At 38.2% G+C, this 14,782-nt stretch overlaps 1 protein-coding gene across 1 annotated transcript in view; it reads right to left on the reverse strand.

Annotated features, from left to right (window-relative positions):
• The window catches only part of c2cd5 (C2 calcium dependent domain containing 5), a gene marked incomplete at its 5' end in the record, with an annotated part of 30,170 nt that extends 19,063 nt beyond the window's left edge, over positions 1 to 11,107 (reverse strand). The window contains 3 exon segments of the mRNA XM_037682865.1: positions 3,111 to 3,219; positions 7,771 to 7,859; positions 10,947 to 11,107. Of these exon segments, the coding sequence (XP_037538793.1) occupies positions 3,111 to 3,219; positions 7,771 to 7,859; positions 10,947 to 11,107 (359 nt within the window).
• Between the last annotated feature and the right edge of the window lie 3,675 nt (positions 11,108 to 14,782).

Below are 14,782 nucleotides of genomic sequence, written 5' to 3' on the forward strand. Positions count from 1 at the left end.
TTGGACGTCAAGTGTTAGCCCCGTTAGCATGATTAGTCTTACGGCACAATAGAAAGACAAAAACTTGTTTGAAAATAAAAAGGCTGTCCTTCATGCACAAGAGTGCAGAGGATCCCTCACTGCAGCTAGGAACCTGGAACAAGCCTCCACAAGTGAGTCAGCATTGCAAGTGACTAAGACTAATAAATAATATTTAACACTTTTCATTTAACAGAAATTAAAGTGCTATGCATATCATATAGCTGTTACTGAATAGATATCACCAGCTCTTACAGCTGTTGCACAATTTTTGTAGCAAATAAGCCTAAATAAGAGGGCTATGTTCTGACAAAGGAAAGTATATTAAAAATATTGGTATTGGCCAAATAAGTTTTAACATATCGGCATATCAGATATCGACCAAAAATCCAATATTGTGCATCCCTAAAACAAACATGGATACATAACGCAAAATGTGTAAAGCCACCGTTTGCAAAGCTCTTATTATTACATCCTCCAAAGAGGAGAAAAATAAACACTATAATGATGCACAAGAATGATGGCAGCTCTACCATATAATGGAGGAAAATACACAAGTTCAATATTGGTGTTCAGAAAATCTAATGGGTTTTGACTCTTTACACTGTCATAAATTATCAATTTAAAGGCACAGATCTAAAATCTAAAAAATATGTTTGATTACCAAGTAAAACTATTCATTCTGTTAAAATAAGGAATAAAATAATGTTGGAAAAGTGTGAGATACTGAGAGTCTGAAGCCCTCAGCTCTTTGCCTCATAAATCCTTTGCTTTAATACAAATGTCTTTTTTGTAAAAGTATTTTGTGTTCATTGAGACAAATTCAAATGTTTTTATTTAGTGAATTTAAATTAAAATGATAAATGATAAAAGGTTTTCTCAGCAGTGTATTATCTGCGGTTCAATCAAAACAAACAGCCATTTAAAACATATTATGTTAATTTAAGTTAAATATAAAAGATCGTAAAATAATTTAGGTTCTATATTACCTATTTTTTATTTCCCAAAGCAGATATTCAGATTTTCTGTATCAGTAGTGAAATACCTAATTTCCTTAGGTTCTGTTACTGGCTTTATAACAATATTATTGTCTTAACATTTTTAAATCAATGCTTTCAGCCAACGTTCCCATTTTAAATCAGTGGAAATGGTATGAAATATTCAGAATATGCACTGTATTCTCTGCATGACTGTACAAGCAACTTCAATATTGTTGCTTGGTGCAACTTATAGTTTAAAACATCACAAGATATCTAGTAAGTAAGTAAAACTTCATTTATATAGCACTTCTCAAGATAAAAGTCACAAAGTGCTTCAACAAACAAAATACATGCACAAAAAATGTAAGCAAAAGCAGATTTAAAAATATACATTTTAGCTGGTCTTTAAAAGAAGCCACTGAGTCTGCTGATCGGAGAGTTTGAGGAAGTGAGTTCCAGAGACTTGGAGCCACAGAATAAAAGTCTCCTTTAGTTTTCTGTTTTGTCTGGGGGACGATCAGCAGGTCTTGATCACAGGACCTCAAAGCCCTGATGGGGGTGTAGAAATGTAAAAGATATCTTTAATGACACTGAAGCTGAACAACATATGCTGGGAACTTTTCAGTCTAGTTTCATGTTTAGTAAATATTTATTTATCATAACCAAGTTTGAATAGGTTTAACCAAAGCTCACGGTATTAGCTTTATGATCTTTATTTATGAAAACAGTCCTGCACAGCACACGCTTATTTAGACTCCTGAAGGACAAACTTGACCACATTTGCTCACTCTGGTGCCGTCTTTACTCGCTCTACTCTCCATGAAGGTATTTTTTATTTATTTATGGCATTAATTTATATTTTTGTTGGTCTTTCTTCCTATAGAAACTAGACCTGAACCAGTCATTTTATGTTTGTCTGTCCCTTTTTGTCCTCTATAATCCCAGTTAGTTGAGGAAGGTGGGTGCCCCATCCTGAACTCAATTCTGCTGGAGGTTCCTTGTTAAAAGAGAGTGATTCCTTCCCAGTCGCCAATGTGTTGCTCAGGATAGGAGATTGTGACCAAGTGAAGATTCAACACAATCTGCTTGCTCCATAGGCAGACAACCTCTTTTAAATTGCATTTTATAATGTATGTGAATGTTTTATGTAACATAAATGTTGTGAATTGGCACAATATGAATAAACTGAATTAAATTCAACTGAATGCATGTGCAGCTCATTTTCCCTAAATTAAAAGTTTTAGATTCAGTGTTGTCCAAAATGAACAGGTGAAGGTTTGTTATCAATCCATTTCTATTCAGAAATGAATTCTATTCTATTATTTTTGCAGGTCTCTCTTGTAAATGAGTCCCCGAGGTTCAATGGGATTAACCTGTATAAATAAAGGTTGAATGAATTTCTCTATAAGTATATTCTTGTATGTGTAGTGTTGTTCATCTAATGTTGGTTAAGTAATTTTTTAGTGTAGAACTTTGAATTTAATGTGTGCTTTTTAAAATTTTATTGTGACTGTATGTAAATGAAAAGATGAAAGCATTGATAATGGAGTTCAACACCTGTACAGGGCCTATTTAAACACTAAAGATGAGAAAGAATACAGAAGATGGCACGACTTCACCATACTGCCACCTGCAGCCAACACCACCAGGCAACAGACTGCAGCCATGCACCACTAATGGACTGTATACAACCCCCACCACACAATACAGCAAATAAAACAAGCACATACACACATCCCCTGACCAGAGAAACGCATATAAAGCAAATCAAAACATGAGGTGAAAGTTGCCCCAGTCCATAATGTATGATATTAATATCTAATAAAAATGTTCATACATCAATTCAGGAGCAGCTTTCACCTGCTTCAGGGCTTGTACATCTTTTTCTTTCATCATCGTTGTCCTCTAATCAGTCTAACAGATCTAAACAAAAACCATACAAAGGGAAACTGCAACACAAGAGGATCATGGGCAGCACTGACTGTCAGCCTGTTTTAACACCACCAGACACTCACATGACACACTGTCAGTGGAGGAGCGCAGTCATATCCTTCCACAGGACAACAGACGAGCTACAATCAGTCTCTGTGCTTCCAAGTACGTTGAACTCACCGGGGTTATGGATGCGGTCCAGTAGTTTGACAGAACGAGCACTGACCACTCCACCAACATGAACCAGAAAACCAGGTGGAAAGGAGGTCAAGGTGAAGAAGGGAAACTCCTGCCGACAGAAAACAGCTCGGTCATGTTTATGAAAAAACACAGAGACCTTTTCAAGATAATTCGCTAATCATATTTAACAAGATCTTCTGAATTATAAAGTAAGCTCCATGGTTTCAAGTTTCATGGTCATTTTTGGGACCGCTTGTCTGTTTAGAATGTAAACAAATCAAGAATGACATCTGCTAAGTATCTAAACCCCACATCTAATTAAAATATAACAAGAACATTTAACATCAGGCAAAGCATTAGAAAATAATTTTTCATTATGATTAAATTAAAATCTGATGATGTGAGAATTACTGATAAAGTGTACTCCACAAACTATTATTAGAAAAATAGTTTGATGTTGCATTCACAAATAAAAGTTTACACCCTAACATACAAAGATAGAAGTGTAAACAAAAAAAAAGATCCTGAAGGATTTTTATGCCTTTTCAAAATAAACTGAGACAAAGCAGCAATATCCTGCAGTTCAACAAATGAATATTTGAAAATCAAAAACAAAGAATGTACAGAAATAAATGAGATTTAAAACACAAAACAAAAACAGTCGGAACGTACCGGTATTAAAACAGCTTAGATAATTACTACTTTTAAAAACTTAGGCTTCCTCAGTGCAACATGACGGTAAACCCACACCTCCATTTACTATTATGTTTGTTGGCATCACATTTAAAATGAGTACACATTTTAAATGTGATGCCACTCACTGTGTTGCACTTTCATTTATACTAATCACAGCCTACCAGCAATGCTGGAAACGGAACTGTACGCGTTGTGCGTCGACTTGCATGACAATAGTGCTGGATTGATTGTGACCTGCTCTTCTCCCTTTAGTCAAACAGGACACAAATCTGTACATTCATATGCAAAAGAAGCTAAAAATAAACTGCGGGTTGGTGCCAGTTCCCAACAAAACAGAAGGGAAGTTGTGATTTCCAACTGTGCAGACCTTAATATGACATGAATGGTTTCTAGAAGCGGACACCAGGCAGGCTTAACGTAAATTTTCTTATTAACAAATTCAACTAAAAATCTCAGCGAGAAGACGAGTCAAGTGATGAGACTAGGGTTGCCATTCCTGTAGCTGACAGGAAACCAAAAGCAACACAGGAGAAGCAGTCAGAAGTGTGAAAGGTGTTCAACACGAGTTCCTACAAGATGCACACTCACACAACCACCAACCCACCCACACACACACCCACACACACACACACACACCCCTTCATATTTGAAAAGAACACAACTCTTAGCTTCTGGCCTTTTCACCAACATGCTTGTATCTTTATCAAGCTGCCATGGGTGCAGAATGAACAAACTGCCATGTTGCTCAACCCACAACTACCCTTCTGAGATCTACAACCAGCAGAGGAAGGTCAGGTCATGAGTTTACTGAGATTAGGTGGTGGTCATCAGTTTGGTAAAAGTCCTGCAAGGCGTTAAACAATATGTTAAACAATCAGAGGAGGATGCTCCCTGAATAGCACAACAGGTCAAAAAGGACAGAAAAGGGAATGTTATTTGGTCTTAGTTAGACCCATACCCACTTGCACCTTCTCAGTACAAATGAAAAAACTTCCACCCAGACTGTAGTTGTGTAAAAACATAAAGTGACCTGACACTCAGACATATCAAGCAGATTTGCAAAACAAATTGAAACATGTCTCCGTGATGGACTTGCGACATGTCCAGGGTGTGTCCCCCGCCTCTCGTACAGTGGTGGCTGGATATGGACACCAGTGACCCCCGCAACCCGAAAAGGAAGAAGCGGGTAAAGATGATGGATGGAAGGTAGAGTTGCGATTTCTGACACGAGCCCGTGCCTGACTCGACATTCGACCCAAAATTCGGGCCGGGTCGGGCCAAAATTATGTGCTTGATGGGCGGACTGGGTTGGTCTTGGGCTTTTGATGCAGTTTTACAAATCATACAGCACAAAGAAAATTACATAAAAAAGCACAATATAAAATTGTGTTAATCTACTAGTAAAGCAGGAGGCGGTAAGTTTACTGCTGAGGATGAGGAAAGAAAAAAAAAAGAGTGCAGAAGTTAATCAGACTGTGAAAAGAGAGTAGTGCTGGCGCATTGCGCAACAATTGTGCGTGTGACCCCGCCTGCCCTTTGCTTTTATCACAAGCGATATAATGGAGCTGGAAAGTATTAAACAAAATCTAAAAACACGAGAACTCACTCTACAAAGCCAGCACAGTGAAACCTGCTAATATGTGTCAGGTGCACACTCAGGTCCGACCGGCTGGTTGAAAGAGGTAAAAAACAAAAAAAAAGTCCCGTTAAGCTTCAGATGGACAACCGGATCATCAGCCGCGCGCGTCCCGCTCCACACCCTGCTATCATCTGCGGTGAAGGAAGTAGCAGCACCTGAAGCTACAAAAGCTGAAGTGAGCAGCGCGTTCAATTAAAATAGCTTTGTTCTCATCCATCCATCCATTTTCTTTACCCGTTTATTCCATTTTGGGTCACGGGGGTCGCTGGTGCCCATGTCCAGCAATCACTGTGCGAGGGGCGGGGTACACCCTGGACGGGTCGCAAGTCCATCACAGGGACACATAGAGACAAACGAGACAAACAGCCATTCACTCTCTCACTCACACCTAGGGACAATTTAGAGTTACCAATCAGCCTAACATGCATGTTTTTGGTCTGTGGGAGGAAACCGGAGCACCCGGAGAAAACCCACGCATGCACGGAGAGAACATGCAAACTCCACCCAGAAAGGCCCCTGGACCGGGGTTTGAACCAAGGACCTTCTCGCTGAGAGGCAATAGCTTTGTTCTATTTTTTCAAAATAATTTTGCTCTAAAATTATTTTTGTTCATCTGTATAATAGTTTATCTTTAGAGTTGAATTTTTTATGCTATTAGTTTTGTTAATATAGATTTGGTGACTTGTTAATAAACAGAAATCATATCTTCCTTTCATAGAAATACGTTTTTAAAACTATCATGTCAAACTGATTTGCTTACACAAGCAGTAAAAGCTTAGATAAAAACACAAGTTTTTTTCGGGTTCGGGCCTCTAATTACAGTTAATTAGTCAGGCGGGATGGGCTCGGAGAAAATGCCTATGGGCTCGGGTCGGATCTTTTAGGCCCGAATGCAACTCTAATGGATGGATGGAAATTGAAACATCAGCAGTTCAAAAGGTCATGCAGAGATATACAAAACAGTTCAGGTTCAAATGCCTCCACAAGGCAGGGTTGGGCAGTGTCCAATTTATTTTACACTTCCTCATATTACAAGCTGAATATAGGATATCTGACATCTGCCTAGACATGTCTGACATTTTGTCTTCATACAGCATATAATGCTACAGCTTAGGACTTCTAATAAATGCTTAATCTTCATTTCTTAGAAGAGTTTAAATATTGTGGTCACTTGTTCATAAGTGATGGTAGTACATGATGGCGTTCTTCCAGTCTGTTGTTTGTTTTTTATGTATGGGAAGGCTGAGACCAATCGTTAGTATCGGTGCAGCCACTGGCCAAAATACAACACCATTTTTTCCTCACAAATATGCATTTTCCATTTAACAACAATATAATTGCTTTACTTGCATAAATATGTATTAAACAAGATTTATCAAAACTTGGACATTTAAAATGTATTAGTAGAAGAGCCTTCTTGCTTCAAAAAACTAAAATGAGCAGGTTGTAGCAGCTGCACATTCATCTTTCTCTTTGGTAATCAGTTAAATACCTGCAGGCATGGCTGACTGACATTGTTTACCCCCAAGTGGCAAATAATTTAATTGGTCTGCCTCTAATTTTAACCCTCACCAGCAGGAGGGACTACATATCGTCTCTGGCCCAGGAATGCATTGGGATCAGAGCTAGAAATTTTTACTGGGGTGTGAGATGCTTTTCTCCTTGACCTGCCATCTCTGTGACCCAACCAAGGATAAGTGATTAAAAATATATAGATGGATTTCTTGGATTAAGAGTAAAATAAACTGTGATTTTTTTTTTTTACTGTATAGCATCACATGGAAAAATAAATACATAAGTGTTGGAACAAAACTGTTAAAAATATTACAGACTCAAGATCTCATGTATAAAATGCTTTGTGAGAAATACCAAATTACAATAAGATTGTCCACCTTTTGGGGTTTTAATTTGCACATCTTTCTTCTCTTCCATTTCCGCTTTAACAACTAAGTCAATATTATAAATAATATTAACATTATAATATTTTTGTTATTTTTGGTTGTAACTAGGACCTTGAGTACACAATTTCATTCCACCACATGTATCACATGTATCACATGTGGTGGAATGACAATAAAGAAGCTTGAACTTGAATATGGCAAAAGGATGCTTAGAGAACAAAGATACTTGTTTAGGTGGCATTTGCTTCTAATTTACAGAAGCTGTCATCTGCAGACATTTTCTAATCATTTCACTCAGTGAACAAATTACATAGTAAAGTTTGTAATGAACACTTTTCTAGCTATACTGATGTTACTTTTGGAAAGGAAGACAGTACATGTAGATAGATGTGTGAGGAAGTGTGAGCGTTCAGTGTTGTCGTACCCTCTGCTCCAGAGCCGTCTGTGTCTGTTGTCTGAGCAGCGTCTTCAAGGGCCCCGCCTCCTTCCCTGCGCTGCCCCCACTGCCCATTCCTGATCACAGAACAGAAACTGCTTTCAATTAAACTGAGACAGTAAATGAAGGAAAAGACAGCAGATAAAAAAAAAACACTGAGGCATTAATAATTTTACGACATGTTAAGTGAACGTAATTTTTGAACCATAACTCAAAAGTTGTTAATAAACCTGCTCCATCCTCATCCTTAGGCTAGCTAATTCTAACCATTCTTCTAGTCTCAAAACACATGCTAGCATGGGAAAGTCCACAAAAGGATTTAGCCGATAGTATTGCTTGACATTGTGTTCTGAGCAGTTTTACCAGGCACGCTGAGTTATTATTTCTAATAACACCATGCAGGAGGACCTGGGTGTGAATAGTTCTGCTGTTGATCAAGAGAGGCGCCACAACCCTTCACTCATATAAGATTCTGTTACTCGATGGCACACAGCAGTCCTACTATACCGGAGGCTGCCAGCAGCAGGTTCTCGGTGAAGAACACGCTCTTTCTCAGCAAGGCAGAGTCTGAGCGGGTGGAGGAAGGAGGGGGTGGGGTGGTCGCTCTGGGGGCAGAGCCGTGACCACAGCCTGCTAGGCCCGAACCAGGAAGGGACAGAGTGTCTGTCGAGAGGATGGGGGAGCTGGGGCAAAGGAAGATCCCCGGCCTGCGTCTCAGTGACTGGGGGTCCTCTGTCCAGCAGAGAAACAGATGGAAGGTGCACAGAGAAAAACAGATACAGTGAGAATGGACAGAGCACAGAACAATGAGGGGGAGGGCAGACGCACAACAACAGAGGGGGGCAACAAGAACAAGTCAAACACAAGCAAAGAAAAAGATGAAACATGCAAAGTGGGGATGCCCCAGTTATTCTATATGGGACGACTTATAAATGTTTACAGTCAAAGTAATGTTTGTTAACTAAACTCCTAAAATGATTGAAAAGCTTCATATTCTAACATGACTGTGTACTAATGATCCCAATAAGATATTTCAGTAAACTCTACAACTTTCTCACATTTGAGTAAGATACTGTTTTATATTTATTACTTCTACAATAAAGGCTCTCAAAGTTAAAGTAATAGCAATGAGAGTATCAAAGATAACACAGTTCATGCCTAATCAATATCATTGGTTCAGCCCAAAAATATTTGGAATTGCATTAAAGTAGTATTTTTGTACAGTATTTTTAGGTTTTAAGTTCAATCAGCTTGAGTTTGAAGAAATTCACACAGATCTGACAGCCCTTTATAAAATGCTATTCTTGGCCAAGTGTTTAAATTCCAATGTGCACATGACTCTGAAAGTGTGCTAGTTATAATCTTATTTTCTAATTTGCTTGATGTAATTTTTAAAAATAACTAATTTTTAAGCTAATAAAACAAAAAGGATTGGACTTCTTCAGAAACCAGCTAAATTGGATTAACAAAGCATCTTTTTTTAAGTTTACTTGACCTTTAGAAAAGATCCACTTATTAAAGTCCAAATAAAGAGGACACCAAGTAAAAAAAATACCAAACTCAATTTTTCATTAAGTCCTCAGAAGAAAAGCTCAACTACATTTTGTCAGAAACGTTTCACAAAAACAGCTTAGTTCTGATTGAGCTTTATTTGGAAACAAATATCAACCTGCCATAAAAACACAGGATTATGACCTGAATTATAATCTGCAAAACATATGGAGGCAAAGTGATGTATGAACATACAATATGTGACTTCTAGTAACGCTGAGTCTGAGTTGGAAGCATCTGGGTGATGTTTTAAGGTGCGTAAGAATATACTGCTGGTTTAAATTCAGCCAAAACCCACAACTGGACAGCAGTTCACTGTAAAGATGTGAACAAAGAACCTAGAATATACTGAGGGATGTTTTTGAAGAAAAAACATAGAACAGTCTCTAGATAGCTCTACATCTCAACCCGATTGTGATGCATTTCACTTTCTGAAAACAAAATTAAAGTCTGAAAGATCCACAAATGAACAAACACTGAGGCAGTGCTTAAAAGATGCATCATCCTTCAGCTGTTCAACTACTGAACGATAAGTAATCGCTTTATTGAAATCACCTTATTTGTGTAAATAAACATTGTTTATGACTGTTAAACTATTACATATGGCATTTGTTTAGTAGAGTAAAAAAAAAAAGTACCAAATTCTGCTTTTTGCAGCTGCTAATACAGTGCCTAAAGATTTTGAATGCTCTTTGTGTCTACAAAAAACCAGTTTGTTCCTTGAGTTAAATGTATTTTGTGCCTGATTGATTTAAATTAAACTATTGTAAAAACTAAACATATTTTAAAAGAGTTGGTTACATGAGCTAAACAGAAAAAAAGCCCAAAAAAGGACCAAAAATAAGAAACTTAGAAAGCCTGGAGAACAACGGATCAAAACCATTTCTAAATAAGTCAGTCTCTTTAAAAGGCAAACCATTAACAAATTGGGTGCATTTAAAGAATTGTATAAAGTGATGTTTAGTTAAATACCTAATATAACAAATATTGAGGGTATCCAATTATTTCTGGGCCTTACTTTATATTATATAAAAAAAGGAGAAATGGGGACAAAGACAAACAGGTGATGAGAAAGAGGAAGAAAAATACTGGAAAAGTGAAAGGATGAGGAATGATGGTTGAGAGACTGCTGACTCAGCCTTAAAACATCTGGAGGCAGCTGTAGTAAAAGGCTTCTCTGGCCTAAATGGAACAGAGAATATAAGCTTATAACTTAGTGAATAATATGGGTTCAACGTAAAAGTGACCTTAGAGTGACAACAGCCTCCTCTTGAGACACAATGCTTCTGTCACCAAAAAATAAAAAAGGAAGCGGCAACATAGAGATCTGGTGCGTCTCAATATTACAAAGCCCATTTTATATTTTTGTTGTTTTCTTTAATTGTGTAAAAGAAAAAAGACACACCAGGCCACTGGAGACAAGTGGGATGCAGGGAATGGCTACATAAAGACAAAACATTATTCTCAACTAAATAAAAAAGTCAAGCCTTTAAAAATGAAATAAATTAATTCATAAACAAACTACATGAAAAAAAAAACATAGTAGCACCATAAGATGTGGTTAGGAGTAAGGAGGGTTGAGAATGGGCGAGAGGGATGGGCAGTTCTCTTACCCGTCTTAGGCGTCAAACTGAGGTCTGTGTCTGATGACGAGGACTGGCGGCTGCATGGCTTGAAGGGAGAGAAGGGGGGAGGAGAGGAAGAGGAAGTGGGGAGGGATCTGAAAGGGGTAGGCGGGCCGGAGGACAAGGGCAAATCCTCACCAAATACCGGCCTGCCAGGAGAACATGACACACACACGCACGTCAATCACCGCCTCACCCTCTGAGCATCTGTGCGTGTGCATATGCGCAATGTTGCTCCTAAATGGGAAGGTGACTTTTTAATGTGTGACATGTTTGCTTTGGGTGTGTTGTGTTTAATGTGCAATGGATGGGTGGGAAAACTAAAAGGCAAGCATGGGAAGCAAAGATGCCCACAAGAGTTTAAAAGCAAAGTGAAAAAACACAAAAAGGTCAAACTCAACAGAAGATGACAAGCTGAAGCATGTGTCCCATCAGAGAGAAGCAAAGGTCAATTGGATGCAGAGAAACTGCAGAAAGGGGTAATGATGCAACTGGGAACCTGATTGTCCATCATTTATTAACTGGAGAAAGTCTAATGGCAGCATTTAGTATTTTCTCCAAGGATTGTGCCTTCCTTCTTGGAAATGATCTACAAAATCAAAGTATCTGTACTCCCAACAATAAACTCTCCCTTCTCACCTTCTGCTAACGCACCACCATAATGTCTTTGTGTTTCAGAATTTGTACAGATTTTATGAACTGAGCTCCTTCCCTGCCTCTGCGTACCAGTGAAGATGAGTGTGGGAACAGAGACAGAGAAGTTCTGGGACAGTCTCTGGGAGCTGCAGGCTGAATGCACTGGGCTGTTGTGGGTGGAGCGACATCCATGGGTAAGGGGTGACCTGGGTCGATCAGCACACACAAAGAGAGAGAGAAGACGCAGGAGCGGTTTGGACATAAGTGAGAAATGTCCCGATCCGAATGTTGGCAGAGAGGAAGAAAGAGATGCACACAAAAACAACACAACATTGCAGTAGAGTGGGAGAAAAAGAGGCAAACAAGAAAATGAAAAGCAAAAAGTGAGCTCATTTTTGCGCCCACTTTTTGCCCAGTTATTTCATTTAAAGTCATGTAAAGGCAACAGGAAAATCATGTGCAGAGCTCAGCGACACAAAACAGGGATGAAAACAACGAAAAGGTCCAAGTTATCTTTGAAATCGATAACCATGGGCAGCACTTCAGGGAAGTAACACCAATACTGTGATTTTGGTTTCATGTATTGATTATGTTGATTTGCATCTGTGGAAAATACAGAAGGTAAAAAAAAATAAACAAATAAAAAGAGACACAGGCAGTGACACCGTTCAAGCTTTATACTATAAACAAAAATCTATTATTTTGCTATTACTTTTTAGCACTTGTTAAAATAATATTAATCTTACTAATTAAATTGTATTGAGCCAGAATTGATCAAATTACACTCAAAATGATTAAGCTAAATTTATTACTGGAAAAAGGGACAGTTTTGTTTGGGCGGTGGGAGGTCACTTTTGTTTCGTCAATTTCTTGTAAAGGATTTAAAAGGAGTTTAAAAGTTAATAATAATAATTGTTATTATTAGTAGTATTTATTGTTATTGTTGGATCTTCAAAAATAATCTTTTTTGGATTTAGGTCTAAAATTGTGTTTTCTATTAATTTTCCCGCATACGTTAACTAAATTATCTTTAAGTTGCTACAATTTTTTTCTTTTGCAAAAGTTTTACAGTTTGATTGAAGGTGAGCATAATCTATTATGCGCATAATGAAATGAACATAATTTATTTTAATTTCCCCGCTATTAATAGAAAAAACTAAAACTGCAGCTAAATTTGCACATGAAGGTAGAACAAGTACAGAGGAAAGAGGAAGGTGCTACGAATACAACGACCAAATGTGTGTGTCTATATCTCTATATCTATATCTATATATATATATATATATATATATATATATATATATCTTTCTATATCTATCTATATATACAGTGGGGAGAACAAGTATTTGATAGACTGTTGTTGATTTTTCAGGTTTTCCCACTTGCAAAGCTTGTAGATGACTGTAATTTTTTATCATAGGTACTCTTCAACTGTGAGTGATGGAATCTAAAACAAAAATCCAGAAAAATACAATGTATGATTTGTAAATAATTAATTTCCATTTTATTGTGTGAAATAAGTATTTGATCATCTATCAACCAGTAAGAATTTTGGCTCTCACAGACATGTTAGTTCTTCTTTAAGAAGCCCTCCTGTTCTCCACCCATTACCTGTATTAACTGCACCTGTTTGGACTCGTGACCTGTATAAAAGACACCTGTCCACACACTCAATCAATCAGACTCCAGCATCTCCACAATGCCCAAGACCAGAGAGCTGTGTAAGGACATCAGGGATAAAATTGTAGACCTGCACAAGGCTGGGATGGGCTACAGGACAATAGGCAAGCAGCTTGGTGAGAAGGCAACAACAGTTGGTGCAATTATTAGAAAATGGAAGAAATACAAAATAACGGAAAATCTCCCTCGGTCTGGGGCGCCATGCAAGATCTCACCTCGTGGAGCATCAATGATCCTCTTGAGGAAGGTGAGGAATGAGCCCAGAACTACAAGACAGGACCTGGTCAATGACCTGAATAGAGCTGGGACCACAGTCTCAAAGAAAACAATTAGTAACACTCCACGCCGTCAAAGATTAAAATCCTGCAGTGCACGCAAGGTGCCCTTCCTCAAGCCATCGCATGTCAAAGCCCGTCTGAAGTTTGCAAATGACCATCTGCATGATTCAGAGGAGGAATGGGAGAAGGTCATGTGGTCTGATGAGACAAAAATAGAACTTTTTGGTTTAAACTCCACTTGTCATGTTTGGAGGAAGAAGAATGATGAGTACAACCCCAAGAACACCATCCCAACCGTGAAGCATGGCGGTGGAAACATCATTCTTTGGGGATGCTTTTCTGCAAAGGGGACAGGACGACTGCACCATATTGTGGGAAGGATGGATGGGACCATGTATCGTGAGATTTTGGCCAACAACCTCCTTCCCTCAGTAAGAGCACTGAAGATGGGTCGTGGCTGGGTCTTCCAGCATGATAACGACCCAAAACACACAGCCAGGGCAACTAAAGAGTGGCTCCGTAGGAAACATCTTAAGGTCCTGGAGTGGCCTAGCCAGTCTCCAGACCTGAATCCCATAGAAAATCTTTGGAGGGAGCTTAAAGTCCGTGTGGCCCAGCGACAGCCCCGAAACCTGAAGGCTCTGGAGGAGATCTGTATGGAGGAGTGGGCCAAAATCCCTGCTGCAGTGTGTGCAAACCTGGTCAAGAACTACAGGAAACGTCTGATCTCTGTAATTGCAAACAAAGGTTTCTGTACCAAATATTAAGTTTCATTTTTCTGGTGTATCAAATACTTATTTCACACAATAAAATGGAAATTAATTATTTACAAATCATACATTGTATTTTTCTGGATTTTTGTTTTAGATTCCATCACTCACAGTTGAAGAGTACCTATGATAAAAATTACAGTCATCTACAAGCTTTGCAAGTGGGAAAACCTGAAAAATCAACAGTCTATCAAATACTTGTTCTCCCCACTGTATCTATATCTATCTATATACAGGTCCTTCAAAAAAAAAATTAGCATATTGTGATAAAGGTCATTATTTTCCATAATGTAATGATAAAAATGAAACTTTCATATATTTCAGATTCATTGCACACCAACTGAAATATTTCAGGTCTTTAATTGTTTTAATACTGATGATTATGGCATACAGCTCATGAAAACCCAAAATGCCTGTCCCAAAAAATTAGCATATTTCATCCCACCAATGAAAGACAAGT

Source organism: Nematolebias whitei, chromosome 10 (assembly GCF_014905685.2).
Source record: "Nematolebias whitei isolate Nwh7 chromosome 10, NemWhi1, whole genome shotgun sequence".
Lineage (NCBI taxonomy): Eukaryota > Metazoa > Chordata > Actinopteri > Cyprinodontiformes > Rivulidae > Nematolebias > Nematolebias whitei.